The sequence below is a fragment of the Salvelinus alpinus genome, chromosome 12 (assembly GCF_045679555.1).
Source record: "Salvelinus alpinus chromosome 12, SLU_Salpinus.1, whole genome shotgun sequence".
Classification (NCBI taxonomy): Eukaryota; Metazoa; Chordata; class Actinopteri; order Salmoniformes; family Salmonidae; genus Salvelinus; species Salvelinus alpinus.
Window position 1 is genome coordinate 32242701 of NC_092097.1, and position 16277 is coordinate 32258977.

Genomic DNA, 16277 nt, shown 5'->3' on the forward strand with positions numbered 1-16277 from the left:
TGTGATCTAGCCAAATTTATGACTGGCCGATACGAGCACGTGATTCTTTTTAGGCGTCTCATATTTGGGCAATGGATAAAAAAATGTTTTTTAAAAACCCACCTATAAATCGTTGTCATTATTAGGATAAAACCCCATGAACTTCAAAAGAGCTACAAATCAAACGCAAACGCAATAACAATACCACACCGTTATAACTGCTATCTGTACATATTTTACAATTATCGTGTTACGTCAAAACTTTAATGCAATAATTTAGTCCGTATAAATGCTTCCATTTCGTTTCCTTAGCGTTTTTTCTTGAAATGAGCTCTTACGTAGCCAACTCGTTGTTTAAGCAAACTCACGATGCGTCAGCTTTCGCTTTGCACAACCATGGCTACGGATCTAACCCCGAACTCAACGTGTCCGGCTACAGTGGTTATGGAGGGCATGATCACCGCGGGTCATTTCCGTCCCCACGGTCCTCGAGTTCCATTGGCATGGGAGAGATGAACGCTGTGCTGCGTGGCAATCCTGGTGACCTTACACCACGGCCAGAGTCTTCCACAGGAGACGCTACCCAGAGACACCTCATGAACGAGCAGACAAGCGGCCAGGGATCTCTAAATCTGGGACTGTATCGTCGAAAACCCGTGACGGACTCAGATTTGAGCGAAATGCCCATCCGCAAGACACAAACAGGAGAGATCAAAGTCGGAACTTTGCAACCCGTCCAGCCAGTAACACTAGCAAACCATTCGACTCAGCCACAAACCAGCGAGCAGCAACCACAAATATATCCCTGGATGACTAAACTACACATGGGTCACGGTAAAGTTTGATGTTTCTTTTCGCTTTATTTTATACAGAAGGGAAAGTGTCCCTCTCACCCTCTTTCCTCCATGTGTTCTATCTTTTTTAACCTCTTGAGTACATTCACAGTTTTTCTTCTATGAGTTTTATAGGTCGTATTCGTAAATAATAAAACTCGCAGTCATAAATTGTATGACAAAGGCATCAATTGCTCGTAAAACTGTCCTGTTACAACGAAGAGGCGATCTGCGTCCAAATTTATGACAGGGTAATTGGATAAGGGAGACACAAGTCTCTGCAAACCCTCAACAAACAATGTTTGCGTTCTATATTTAGAACCAAAACAACGTAGTATGATAAACATGATCCATATTTTGAGGATATTTGAACTGAAGAGTGAGATTGTGGATTTCACTGTATACTCTTTAACTGAACGTTTCTAATGTAATAAAATATGTATATAGGCTACTGGCCTTGGCGAGTTATTGTTTTTTATACAACAGGGCACGTAGACTACTTTAGAGGGAGAAATGATATTTCTGTAACTGTAATGACTCTTGCCCTTATTTTAGTTATTGTTAAAAAAAACACATTGGCATTATAATAACAATACAATTATTAGTCATAGGCCTAATTGTAATACAATCACTGTAGTTTCATTGAGTAAACCCGAATGGCTGCATTTTGGTAACTCATACAGCTCTATATTGATGATCATTTATCCAGCCATCCAGCTATCCTTACGTTCATTAGGCCATACAGTAACTTTCAAATTTAAAGTAATCTATTGACATGGGGATATAGTCACAGAATAGTGACTTACAGGCTGTGTTTTGCTATTCATTCGTATCTATTGGTAAACTACAAGTCATTGCATGTCCATTGACAAGTTAAGATATATTTTAAGTGATAATGTTTACTCTGTTTTTATATGAATATTCACATTTCCAGTGCGGTCACACATTTTCTCTCAATTACACCACAGAGGCTGACGGCAAAAGGTCAAGGACGAGTTACACGCGCTACCAAACTCTGGAGTTGGAGAAAGAGTTCCATTTCAACCGGTATCTGACGCGTCGTAGGCGCATCGAGATCGCGCATACGCTCTGTCTGAATGAGAGGCAAATCAAAATCTGGTTCCAGAACCGACGAATGAAGTGGAAGAAGGACTCAAAGCTTAAAATGAAAGAGTCCATCTAAAACAGGGGGGCATTTTCAAACGATATCAACGTTTCTGTTTGAGATGACATTCAAAGACTCATCACCACCCGTTTCCAAACCGTGACTTTTATGATGCGATGTTTCAGTGTGATAATAATGAACATTCTTCGATTATGGATCTGATGATGTAATATACCTGTCATTTTGTTTGAATATTGTACTGTTTTATTTTATACCTTGGAATATGAACTTGTGCAACAGAGTCCTATAGAACTTGTGAGAATGTAAACGCTTGAAATAGATGAATTATAGAAAATGTTACTTTAATCATTTTAACGTTTCATCCCTTCCCCTCTTTTTCCTTAAATTCATTTCATGTTGAAAGTTATTGATATTATCGTATTCCTGCTGTACTATCACCATTGTTTTCTCCGTGTGAGTTTTCTATTAATTTATATAAAACACAACCACGAAAGCTAAATTCATTGTAGTTAGCCTACTCTTCAAACTTCTTGTATATTTCTGTTCTGTTCTGTTTTGTGTTTTTATTTTATTTTTATCAGGCATGTTTAAACAACCAGGGATCTTAAGATGTAACAGACACATTTTAGTAAATTGCGGGGACTATATCATTCTCAATGACGATATTGTATTTGAAATATTCCACGTAAAATTGTTGATTTTGACAACAGTGTCGTAAGATCAGTGAGATACTCGTGCAATCTAAATAGTTTCGATAAAACATTAAACCTTACTATACATTTCGTAGTTAACATCTATACTGTGAATGGTTTCCTCATATGAAAGGTATATTGGAATACATAACTTGCCAGTCGGCAGGAGATTCATATTTGGGGGAATTTGGCTTGATTGTTGACTAAGATCTGACTCAATGTGCCAAGTATGATCACGGGATGAGTTTTTATTAGCCTCAGCATTACATTTGTGACAAATCATTATTAACAATTTAGAATATATTTTGTAAAACACGAAAAATGCATGTAATAGAGGATTTCTGCTGAGAATTGGGCAATACATGGACCAGTGTTCTGGTCATCCTACATTTCCGGCAAATGTCCCATTATTTTGGAACATGGAAAAATATACATTAATTTGCCCAATGTTTGAAAGTGAAGAACACAGAACAGGCCACCAACTAAGGTGAGATGTTGAGTTCACATAAATGTTGTCATGAGGCAGGAGGCTCATGTCCACAATGAGTAGCTAACAATTAAACAATGTCCTTCTCACCCTCGTTTCCAACGTCTGCCACAAAACAGTGTTATGTCAACCTTTTCTCATACTCTGCATGGTTATAATTGCTCACAAAGAACACTTTGAAGGCCTTGTAGGTAAAACGATTTCACATATTACAGTTCACATTTTCTTGTCAAATCCCTGTTTCACTTTGTGGAAATAATCATGTATTCAGTGGTAGAATGGGGGTTGATCCTCTGAAACAAAATGCACTTGAATTATTTAATGGCCTATTCATTCATCTAGAACAGTTATCACCATGGTAGAGCCTATACTTTAAATTGCTCACCTTGTTAAGATAGCTGAAGTTTTGTCTTTGAAGTGGACTGAAATCTTGAGAAGAAAGGCATTCGTTAATGTTTGTGTTTTAAATAATGAAATAAAGATGGCTGAACATGTGCTTCATACCACTGTCTTTTGACGATGTCACGGGGAAAACGGGTTGTGGTGGGGAAGCATAAGGGTGTAGGCCTACTGGAATTTTATGCAGCCAATTCAGTAGTCGTTTGATTACTCCAAGAAGAAGTGGCTGTTTTTTTACTCTTTGGCCCTTAGCAATTCTCAACGTGGTCTCAGGTTTTGATCCCGGTTCTCTGTCAGCCTCCACTTCCTCGGTAATTATTTACAGTACACTACAGACGGATGCCTGTAAAACTTTATGGCCCTGACGCATCATAAAACTTTACAGCTCTCCCTAACACCTCTCAAACAACGAAAATTGTTTAACGAAACAGATGCACATTCAGCACGACTCTTCAATCTGAATACATAAGAAAACGCTATTTCCATTGAATGTAGCCAATCTGTTCACTTAGATAAAATAATAAATGCATCACGCAAGGTTGATGAAATGAATATCATTTCCCCAAGGAAAAGTAAACTTTTAATCAAAATCCCAAGCTGCAGTTGAACTTTTGAAGTACTTTTAAAATACGTTCTACTCCTAGGCTATTTCCAGAAACATTCAACACAATATCTAGGCCTAACAAACTTACGTGATAGTGTTTTCTTTAGTCGTTTTGAATGATCCATCAGCGGCAACCTTGTACCTGAAACGATCATTTATCTGTAACAATCAGTTCACACGACTACCGGTACTCAAAACAGGTCCAAACAGTTCTTCCACATGTTGTCCATATCTATGTTTCTGACATAAATTTCTACACAACACACATTTAAGGAGCCACTTTGGATGGAACGTCCACTAAACGTAACTTGTAAAGTTGAAACCGATGCATCGATCATTTTCAAAACCTCTGTTCAAAGTGAATTGTAGTTTGGTTACATTTTTTGGGTCAACTACCATGTCGTTCCTGGAATAGTACCTACATGCCTTGCCTCCATGATGTCATTGGATGTGTCCTACACCGGGAGCAGTATGAAACCAAGTAAATCCCCTTAAGAGGAACTACTGGAGCCGTCATCACACAGCATCAACCTTACTGTCTCAACCGTATCAACACAGGCAGGTAACAGTGCTGGACAACCCCACCCCACCCCTCTTCATGCTCTTTCACTTTTGAAGTAGCCTTTCCATTATACTAGACTAGAGGGAAAGCTCTTGTCTAGCTACGCAGTCCTCTGCGACTTCTTGGTACAGTATTTCCCAAACACTATTTACACGTCAAAACCCCTGCTTCCACGTGGGAGAGAGAGAATGAAAAAAACATTACTCACCCCTATGTTATTGTGGTTATAGTTCCCCAGGACGTCCTGCGTCTGACATCCCTCTCGGATATGTCAGTTACAGGCTTACCGCATGGAGTAGGGTTGATTTGGTATTGGATACTTTTTTGTTTCCGTCTGTCTTTTTTTTTTTTTACTTTCAAACTTTTGGAGGTTGTGTATGCTGAAGGCCCTAGGGCGCTGACCCTGAGTGGCTCACGGAGAACACGTGATGTCATTCAAGTACATTTTATGGTTTGGGAGAGCTGACAAACCAGCCCTCAATATATTTACATCATATATAATCTTAACTGTCGTGAATCGCAGCTGTTGGGTCCTCTTATCTGAGTGGTCGGAGGAGTATGAGGCTGTTAGTGAGGATTATCTAGCCCCCGATGCTCTGCACTCACATCGTTCGACTCCGGAAAATTGTTCCCAGACGGTGCAGTAAATTAATAATCTTGTTTCTCTTGCTTTTTAATGAAATAGACACATGCCCCTTGTAACACCCAGCTAACATTAAGTGAATGCTGTAATTTAATGTTAGCCTGAGAAATGCCTTGGTGATCTGTCGCTAATGGTTCTCAATTAGGCTCTTGACATGTTGTCATTTTCTCTAAACTCAGATTACCTTTAAAAGTAGACTAGTTGCGTGTGATATGGATGTGATGCTATGGGTGTTAACAGTTCACTATAGGCTATGTGCGTTTCCTTCAGTTAGTGTAGCGTGTAGCATATCGGAAGCCCCCTGTGTTCTCCTGACGTGGTTGTCATTACATAATTAGACTTCAACATTACAATGTTTTTGTTGATCCGGCAGTCAATCAGCTTTGATTCAGCAATCAGCATTTATACTGCATTTATACATAGGCAACTTGAACACAGAACAAAATTAAACATGAAATCATGGCAATTGTAGGCTATCAATTGTTGGTTAATTGTAGGGGGGATGCCAGGACTCCAAAATTTGGGCTAGTTATAATTTATTTTCACCTTCTGGTATGAGACAATAGCTCATACAATGTCGACTGTAGACTGCTCTGCAATTCTATTAGGCCTATATCATTGTACTGAATAATCCAACCCAAAATGTGTTTAAAATGTGTATGATAATGGTTCGAATGTGAATTTTGCAGCTGAGAATTTTTGGAAATATTTCATACTTCAAATTAAGTATTGACTTCAGTAGCAGAGTAAGCCTACGGCCATCCCCATCCACAACGCCCAAGCAAGACGCAAGCATACTTGATGGTAATAGCTCTCACCATTGCCCCTAGTGGCCGGTATTAAAGGCATCTCCTCCTGGGCGAATGTCGAATACAGCATTGGATCTGGTTTGACTTGGCTGAGCAGGCGACTCAGAGATAACAATTATTCCCTCTCAAATTTAATTAGCGAAGATAACAGCAGGTTGGACCATTAAACCCTGTGATGCCTGCCAGTATCGTGTGAACCCCATTCATTCATTAGAGACTCCTATACTGAACACAGGAACAGATTGTGGAACTCTAATTTTCCAGACCTCTAAATTTAACTTTAAAAAGTTCCAGCTGTGTTGGCTTCGTGGTTTCCTTGTGTTTTACGTTAGATGGCAGCTTGCTTTTAGTTCAATAGACAGTTTTCACAAATGGTGATTTGTTTCATTCTTTGTTTGATGTTTAATGTGAATTGTACCTTGAATACCCTAGATTAGGCTTCACCAGTAGCCTAAGAAATGTAGACACATGTTCCTAAGAGCTAATTTATGAATCAATTGAATATCAACAAGCATTTAAATATTGCTGGAATTAAAATGTTACATGACAGATACAGTCAGAGCCAGAGCAGGTGTACGGCTCAGGATATAACCTAGTTTTATTAGGTCGCGATTGGGTCACGTGACGTCATGTCCGATTGACAGCTCTAACCAGACTGCTGCAACTCATGGCCTCATTAACATAACATTGGACTGGCACCTGTGATATTCAATATTATAATAGGTCTAAAAAAAGGCCTACAGGCCACCCCTACAGGCCACCCCTACAGGCCACCGCTACAGGCCACCCCTACAGGCCACCGCTACAGGCCACCGCTACAGGCCACCACTACAGGCCACCCCTACAGGCCACCGCTACAGGCCACCGCTACAGGCCACCGCTACAGGCCACCCCTACAGGCCACCCCTACAGGCCACCGCTACAGGCCACCCCTACAGGCCACCGCTACAGGTCACCGCTACAGGCCACCCCTCCAGGCCACCGCTACAGGCCACCGCTACAGGCCACCGCTACAGGCCACCCCTCCAGGCCACCCCTACAGGCCACCGCTACAGGCCACCCCTACAGGCCACCCCTCCAGGCCACCCCTACAGGCCACCGCTACAGGCCACCGCTACAGGCCACCGCTACAGGCCACCCCTCCAGGCCACCCCTACAGGCCACCCCTACAGGCCACCGCTACAGGCCACCCCTACAGGCCACCCCTACAGGCCACCGCTACAGGCCACCGCTACAGGCCACCGCTACAGGCCACCCCTACAGGCCACCCCTACAGGCCACCGCTACAGGCCACCCCTACAGGCCACCGCTACAGGCCACCCCTACAGGCCACCGCTACAGGCCACCCCTACAGGCCACCGCTACAGGCCACCGCTACAGGTCACCCCTACAGGCCACCCCTACAGGCCACCGCTACAGGCCACCCCTACAGGCCATCCCTACAGGCCACCCCTACAGGCCACCCCTACAGGCCACCGCTACAGGCCACCCCTACAGGCCACCCCTACAGGCCACCGCTACAGGCCACCCCTACAGGCCACCCCTACAGGCCACCGCTACAGGCCACCCCTACAGGCCACCCCTACAGGCCACCGCTACAAGCCACCGCTACAGGCCACCCCTACAGGCCACCCCTACAGGCCACCGCTACAGGCCACCGCTATACATTCGGAATAATCTTGACTCTAAAAGGCGATGTTGAGTGTTTTATGATGTTTCGCAGAAGTGTAACCTTTGTGTTCATATTGGGGATGTTAGCTATAGTGTTGAAAATGTAAGCAAAAAAAACTGCTGGCTTGATGTTTACTTGATCATAGCACTCAGCCTCAGTCTTCATGGCCATAATCACTGTTGGTCTCCTTTATCTCTCTCTCTCTCAAATGTACCTGATTAATTAGGGTTATCAATTGACTGGAAGGTGATAACCTGGTAACCTAAGCCTTAAACATATGCTGATTGAATAGTAGGCTATGTAATGATAATAATAATAATACAACATCAGGCCTGAGTCAATGTATCTGTGGTGCATGAGGTCAATAGTAGTTGGGTCACGTTTGATGAGATCTGGTAGGCCTAGCTATTAAATTGCTATTTGTGGAAGCTAAAGCAAATTGATATCGGATCTTGATAGCAACCATTTAACTGGAAGGAAATAGGCCTATGAGTAGAAAGAATGCCTCCCCTGTAGGATGGCCTTTTTTTAGTAATAATTATCAGCTACTTGGAGAGAAAGATCCTGGAATTTCAACTCTGATGATTAAAAAAAGGCAGAGTGTATCTATTTAGTTTGAAAATATGATGATTCAAATTTTGCAACACATATACAGTAACTAGGATATTATTTAGTTATCATTCCATTAGGGAACTAAATGACATTTTACGACAAAATCCTGTTATCCACATTTTCAGAATCTTAATGCGGAAACAGTTAAGAGGCAGTATATATCATTGTTGTATGTACTTCAAATGCCTGGCTACAGAACCCACTTCTGAAACTATTACATTGCTGATCCCACAGCAAACGTATGATTACTGTGATTATGATATAGTCTACATTTTATGCTACCTCTAACAATGCTGCAATACTGTTGCACGTCCATATCAATTCCACCAGACTCAAATCAGTGTTGTACCACATCAAGTACTTCTCCTCTGAAACATGTGTATTAATAACATTGTCTTTACTGCATTTTTACAACAACAACCCCTTAAACTACCCCTTAAAATGAATGATGTGCATCAAATTACAGCTCCCATCTGGGTCACATTTCTCCTGATCTGGCTTCCTCTCAATTCAAAAAAATCCTACCATGCTATATATTTATTTCGTCCACATAAATATAGGACAAAACACACATCAAGACAAGAGAGACAACACAACACTACATAAAGGGAGACCTAAGACAACAACATAGCAAGGCAGCAACATGACAACACAGCATGGTAGAAACACAACATGACAACAACATGGTAGTAACACAAGATGGTAGCAGCACAAATCAAGTACTATCTCACTCAGCTATTGCACCCCAAAACAATCACTGTCCCCTTCAACTTTTACTTTTTCAACTTTTACTTTTACAACACTTGTTAACGGAACTTCGTATTGGTTTATATAGTAGCTTCACTTCTTGATTTAACATTGGATTGGATTGCATTAGCTTTACATTCTGTGGGTTTCAATACTTAGTTCTAATAATTATTCAAACCATATTCCCACTATTGTAATGAGCTTATTGCTTTAACAAACGATCACAATATAAACGAATCATCTCTGAAGATGTGTCATCAATATCGATCTCGAGTACACCAGTCCTTGCTAGGCCAGCCACACACTAATGACCTTGGGGTCAACTCTCGTGCAAGCACAGGGTATAATTGATTTGAGTGCACGAGGGCATGGCTGATGTCACCTTAATGTAGGCAACATGATACATCTCAAGTAGTGTATGTGAAGGAACTTTTAAACTAATCAAAATGCAATGAATAGACAGAGGCTATGTTATGTTTTTCCTAACATCTAACATGAGCAACAAACATTTTGATTGTATCTTATCTTATCACATTTGATTGCGAAACTGAGGTCATGCCTTGTAGAGATAACTTTTGGTGAAAACTATTGCAGGGAGCTGTAACATCCTGACTAGAAGAATTTGAAAGTACCTTAGTCTTCCAACTTGATCAAACGGCATCGACGAGAACTGAAAATAAATTCCAAAACCTTGCCCTGGGATTAGTAGTGCTGATTTTTTCCAAAAGCATGCGTTGAGTTGAAGTAGCGTACATATTGCAACATAGCCCATATAGATTCAAGGAACTTAATTTTGCCATAATAAAAATCTAACACGATTTAAGATTTGTTTACTCAAGGGGTTAATTTTTCCATCTCTACCTATACTCAGTTATTGAACGAGGTAACAGATCTAAATGGCATTTGTGTGGAGACTAATTTCATTGGTGATTCTTCATCAATAACTTCTTGGCAGTGAACTATTGGAACGAGTCAAATGCAAGAGGTGAAACACCAGTAAGCTGTCTAACTAATATTAAAATGAGCCTTCAGCGAGAGAGGGTGAGAGAGAAAGAGGACTGTGGGGGATGGGAAATAAAACGATAGTTCCCCCCCCCATAAGTCTATAGGAAGTAGCTTCATAGTCACGGGACTCTTAGCCTATTCGTATCAAGGTTATCAAAGGTTATCAAATATGAAATAAACACATATAGACGACGGCATATTACTTATTTTTGAAAATGTTGATTACTGTTATTCTTCATATTAATATTGTTATTGCTCTTGAGGTTGATCTTTTTTCATTGTAGCTTATATTCAATGTATTTTTTCTGGGGAGTTCACTTTTGATATCTTGCATAGGCATAGTCTATTGAGTACATTCAGCGCGCCACACTCGGGTTACCCAACGGTCAGTATGGTAATGAAGAACACAATATAACTCGGGGATAATATAAAGTTATTTTTCATCTCTACTGTCACGTGGCCGCTTTGTGTCCTCCGTTTTCCCAAACTGAATATTTATGATTAGGAAGGGGTACCCGCAAGGTTATATTCAGGGACATATCGAATGACATTTGATTATACATTTGACTTTTGCATATTCACTTGTTTGTTGTGTGTTTTGGCTACTTCTCGAAGTTCCTTTGTGTAGCCTATATATTCCAGGTGTAGGCCGAACATAGGACATTCAGCTAGAGGCATACATTTTGTGCAATGAAAGATGTAAGTCTTGCCTCTGCTTAATCATTTATGGGTCTAATAGACACTAACCGCGTCTCACAGTGTGTTGCGGAAATTTCTCAAATGTTTTTTTTTGTGTGTGTGCATCAGGTTTAGATGACACTATGATGACAGAAATGTTAAATTCTATATAATTATTAACACTTTACCATCATGTGCACCCATTAATAGCCTATAACATATTCAAGATATAGGCCACTATGTGGTGTGTTATGTGTATTGACGCTTCATAACCTATACGCTAGGCTGTGAGAAAGTTTCTACGAGCTGAATACGTGCTATCTCTAAAATATGCCCGCATGACATTGGCCTACTTATTATTCAGAGTGTGATTTATTAACAGTTATTTCCAGTTTTCACAATCACAGCTTGCAGCATTGGAATGCAGTTCAAGTCGTCTATATGCACCCTGTAGAACCGAATTTGTGTTTACAATTAACAACCGCAAATTCGCCTCTACGGGAATATATGGGCGATTTCAATACCTCTGTGTCAGATAGAACGTAATAGCCCATCAAGAACATCTGATAATGCTTCAATGGATGTAAGCAAATGTCTAACCTTTGGAAGATGGAGAATGAGAGGGAAGGTGGGGCAGCAAAGAGAGAGAATGGGAGAGACGGAGCGAGATAGAAACCTGGAGAGAGAATGTTCTAGGAAACCGTAAAGCGCGTGTGCGAGCGGGCATCATTTGAAGCGATTGATTTACTGCATTTACAGCCTAATAAAACTCGAACAACAAGGGGGGTTCTAATAAATAAGCCATTCTAACTTTTATGTGTCGTTTTTATTTTGATCCAATAAAAACTGACACGGCAATGATGCCTGTTATTTAGGAAGTAGACAGTTAACCTGGAGGTTCAGCTCTCAGTCTCTCTGATATAGATCGTGAGGGGGACTCCGTCTGTAATTCGCCAGGCCATTATCACTCATAGGGTCACTATACAACCATAACTGCTAGTCCATTGCAACTACAGTTGCCAACTACTCCTTATTTTACCACCAATACCACGACCTAATGCTATATTCTAGTCTTCGGTTTACACAAGATTAAAAATTGCAATGGCAATATTGTTGTTGTTATAACAAGCCTACAATAGGATAGTAATGGCCTAATAGCCTATTAAGCATATTAGTATAATTATTGGCCTATTCATATCGTGAAAATCAGCATTAGAAGTATTCTATTATCATATTAGTAGCATTGTACTGGTAGTAGCATCATCCTCATTGGTTTAGAATGGTTGAATTGACCCTGTGCGTAATGGTCTCCAAACGATTGGCTTGTCAATGATCAATACGGCCCAATTAATTAGACGTGTGTTATCGTAAGAATGTTGTCCTCCTTTTCTTCAGATATCTGTTATCTTATATCATTGTTAGCCATTGGGTGTGATTGTGAATGCATTCTGCTGTCATGGTTTAAGAATGGAGTGGTTTATCTGTACTTAACCGCATAGTTCACACCAATTTATGCCATTGTTACTTTGTTCTGTTTGTTTTGGTGTGTATTTTTCCGAGTCATGTCACGATACCTTTGCTCTCCTCAGTCCCTGCCTGAGATGTGTGTATATATGACTTTCTGTTTCCTCACATAGCCTCCAACGGATCTTCACCACTTTCTGCCCTATTCAGTCATTTCATACTGATCTTGGTCGAAGAGCCGAGGCCTTGCCTCGAGAAAACACTCTCACACAAAGGCAACAAAAATATTCGAATAAATGTTTGGTTCCTTATCCGGGAACTACCTCGCCAGCTGCCATTGGACTGCTGTGTCACGTGGTTAAAGTAACTTTACAGGGTCGCTTGCTAGTAGGAGGGCTTTATGGACCAGAAAAACGACAAAGGTAGAAAAAATATTTTTCACTCCAGAAATTAATGATCATGAGCTCGTATTTGATGGACTCTAGCTACATCGATCCGAAATTTCCTCCTTGCGAGGAATATTCACAAAATAGCTACATCCCAGAACACAGCCCTGAATACTACAGCCGCACGAGAGACACCGGCTACCAGCATCACCACCAGGAGTTGTATCCTCCGCGAGTGACCTACCAGGAGCGCCGGTATAACTGTGTAAGCATCCCCGAGCCCGAGTCCCAGACCGGCCATGGGCTCACACACTCGGGGAATATGCTTGCGGGGAAGGCACATACATCTCCATGTGAACCCTTGCCACTGTTACCCACATCCCCTACCACCCCACCGATTGCGCCGCCTGCCTGCATCCAAGCCGCCCCGGAGCAACCCACCAGCTCTGCCTTGGCTAAGCAGCCTGTAGTGTACCCATGGATGAAGAAAATCCACGTCAGTATCGGTAGGCAATCTGTGTTGTTATTCTCTTTACTCGCTCTCCCTACCTCTCGTGCTCTCTCTTCCCCTCTTTCACCCCTATTTTACCTATATATCGCCTGACCTATAACCGGCTCGTGCTACGTACGTTAAGAGAGCAGCCCCTTTGAAATGGCACATATGATGTGGATTTACGAGTCAGCATTGGCAATTACACCCGCCATAAATTTTATAGCGGAGGCACTAGTCTGGACAGTTGTATTGCCATGTGGCTTTTTCTGTTATGTATGTGTCAGAGGGAGGAGAAAGTGAGCGAGGGAAAAGAGGGCTAAGGATTTTTTTTAAATATAATGTAGAATAAATTATTCAGCTGCTCTCTCGCAGTGGAGAAAGTGCTACCCATTATAGAGCCCACGAGTCGAGTCACTGACTGTGAAATATTTTATTGGGGATTAGATAATAGTGATTTCATTCTCCATTCACATCTCTATTTCTTTTCATATTTCAATTCACGCCAATCTTGCTTCCCTCCTATTTCTTCTTCTTTTCCTTTCCCTTTCTCCTCTCTTCTACTGACCTCTACAAACCTCTCAGCGAATCCCAATTACAATGGACCAGACGCAAAGCGGTCCAGGACTGCTTACACTCGCCAGCAGGTCTTAGAACTGGAGAAGGAGTTCCACTATAACCGCTACCTAACTCGGCGAAGACGCATCGAGATCGCCCACACCCTGGTTCTCTCCGAGCGCCAGATCAAAATTTGGTTTCAGAACCGAAGAATGAAGTGGAAAAAAGACCATAGGCTACCCAACACGAAAGTGAGATCTTCCTCCTCATCCAACACTAGCGCGACCTCCGGGTCCAACACAGCGTCCACAACAGCCAGCACTCTCCCGCGTGCTGTGGGCTCCAACACCGTGCCAGCTTCCCAGGAACTCTCTCGAGTCTCCGTAGTCGAACGAGACCAGGATATTACAAGGTTATAGACACAAAATAGTATCTGACAGAGGATGAAAAAACAACGGATTATTTATTTAAAAAATATATATTCTTTTTATATATATATAATTGTTCCTATAGTGTTCTTGTGCGTAAACGGGTTTTTCTTCTCAGTCCACAGTTATTCAAGTATGCATGTTATATAGCATGGATTACTGCAGATACTGTACCAACGGATTATTACGGTTATCAGGGTTTATTTATTTATTATATCATTTTTTGTTATTTTTTAGTAAGTTGTTCTGACGAATAATATACATTATCAAAGTATTTGCCTGTGGCAGAATACGTAGCTGTCAGTAGACTTATACAAACACAATCGTTTTATTTATTCTCTGAAAAATAATGTTAGGGTAATCTATTTATTTAGGCTATTCATCTCAGAGGTGACAGTAACAATAGCCAGTTTTTATTTTGCAATACATGTGAATCAGTGAAATGTTGTGATTTATTTTTCAGCACAACCTCTTATCAAGCAAAGTCAGTGAGGGTAGTGTGTTTTGTGATTACATTTTGTGATTTGGATTTATTTTAATTGATCATTGTAAAATGCAACAAAATACGTTTAGTGTTTTTGTGATAATCGTAGTGCTCAATAAAACCGTGTCGAGTAGTTTAGAATACGTTTGAGTCATCTTTATTTACGAATTCAGCATAAAAACTAATATTCTATTTATATGTGACCTACACCATGTTTTGAAAATGTATTAATGTAAGAGATGGGGAACCCTTGAGCGTCCCCATTGCAAACGAAGAAGTGCTCGGACCTTAAAGTGGTAGGCCTATATGTCATCGGATTAACTGATTGATAACTTAGAGCAGAGCAGTTCCATTCTTCTATGAGTAAGAGGGGCAGAGGTTTTTCCGAGTCATCTCACATGAATAGCCCTTTCAGAGTTCACCAAAAGGTTGAAAATGTTTTCCCCAAATTCAAATGCACATTATGCATTGTTAAAACTTAAACTAATGCCATAGAATGTTTTTGCAAACAAAGTTTGATTCATACGAGCACACGTGACGTGTTTCAAGCAGGCTACCAACAATGTTATGGACCTGCGTGCGCATTTCCATAAGCCTATGTGTAACTGTTTTGCACATATGGACTATTAAACATAACTAAACCTATGAAAGCCTCAACAAATTGGCTATAACTTAAAAAAGATGTGTATATTGTATTATGTTATTTCAAGACACATTTTTAATTGTAGAAAACAATTACAAATATTTTTATTGTAGAAAACACCGAATTCGTCTAGTTATTCTATAAAAAACTATTCATGCACACACAGTCGTACCCCAAATCAAACCAGCTAGTATGTCTCTTCAATCTAAAGTGATTTTAAAATGTATAGGTTAGACTGCTATTAGCAGCGTTATAAAACTCACTGCAGCTTCGTAGCCTACAGATTCACTTTCAATCTACAATTTGCAAGAGTTGTATTCCAAGCCATTTTCACATGCAAATAACACTTGATATCTTCTATAGGTTATCTGTAGTGCTCAAGGGGATGACATTCCAAGCAAAATACTTTTCAAAACTGTTAACAAAGTCTTATATGACAACAAAATCATAAATGTTTTGTTATAATATGTGTATAAGTTAATAACAGCTAGATGTCTACAGATTGTGGCGTTAATTGCCTGAGGCCCAAATACTGCTAGTGAGCATCACCGTATAGACTGAAGTTGTAAGCCTTGATATTCTAAGTCTTAAAGGAAAATAGCACTCAATATCTTTTGGTATTTGTTTCATTAGTCCACTGTTGATACATTCCCAAAATGTTTTGCATGTCAGTAATTAAGTTTTCAAGATATAGAACTGTCAAAATACAGAAAAGGTCACAGTATGATGAGTTTGGCAGTTTTTGAGTAGAATATTCCTCTAATATACATGTTCCTATCTTAGCATGGACCTCTCAGCTGTTTCTTATAGAACAAAGCGACATGGGCCTTTCGGAGTTTCACTTGGCCATGACTTTCGGGGAGAGTGGAACCTCTCCAGATCCACCCACCGTTCTGGCTGCCATTATACTCCCGGACACCGGTGAGAAATGAGGGTGTATGCATACCAAAATTGCTGCCTCCCAGTGATCTGTTTT

General features: G+C 40.7%; 2 protein-coding genes and 1 long non-coding RNA gene across 3 annotated transcripts in view; all 3 read left to right on the plus strand.

Moving 5' to 3' along the window:
* The window catches only part of LOC139535890 (uncharacterized), a 48826-nt gene that overhangs the window by 16283 nt on the left and 16266 nt on the right, over positions 1–16277 (plus strand). The gene's annotated exons all lie outside the window — the stretch shown is intronic.
* Positions 54–3618, plus strand: LOC139535888 (homeobox protein Hox-C5-like). The gene is made up of 2 exons (XM_071335771.1): positions 54–813; positions 1781–3618. The coding sequence occupies exons 1-2, from the start codon at positions 306–308 to the stop codon at positions 1993–1995; spliced, it is 723 nt and encodes a 240-aa protein (XP_071191872.1). The 5' UTR covers positions 54–305; the 3' UTR covers positions 1996–3618.
* Positions 11353–14799, plus strand: LOC139535884 (homeobox protein Hox-C4a-like). The gene is made up of 2 exons (XM_071335768.1): positions 11353–13204; positions 13774–14799. Exons 1-2 carry the CDS (start codon positions 12766–12768, stop codon positions 14163–14165), a joined length of 831 nt encoding a protein of 276 aa, XP_071191869.1. The 5' UTR covers positions 11353–12765; the 3' UTR covers positions 14166–14799.

What these genes read in the sequence shown, in the direction of transcription:
- LOC139535884 (XM_071335768.1), top strand. Translation starts at nt 12,766, where the DNA reads ATGATCATGAGCTCGTATTTGATGGACTCTAGCTACATCGATCCGAAA. An exon ending in GAAAATCCACGTCAGTATCG is followed by an intron (nt 13,205 to 13,773) that starts GTAGGCAATCTG and finishes CAAACCTCTCAG; the next exon opens with CGAATCCCAATTACAATGGA.
- LOC139535888 (XM_071335771.1), top strand. Translation starts at nt 306, where the DNA reads ATGAGCTCTTACGTAGCCAACTCGTTGTTTAAGCAAACTCACGATGCG. An exon ending in TAAACTACACATGGGTCACG is followed by an intron (nt 814 to 1,780) that starts GTAAAGTTTGAT and finishes ATTACACCACAG; the next exon opens with AGGCTGACGGCAAAAGGTCA.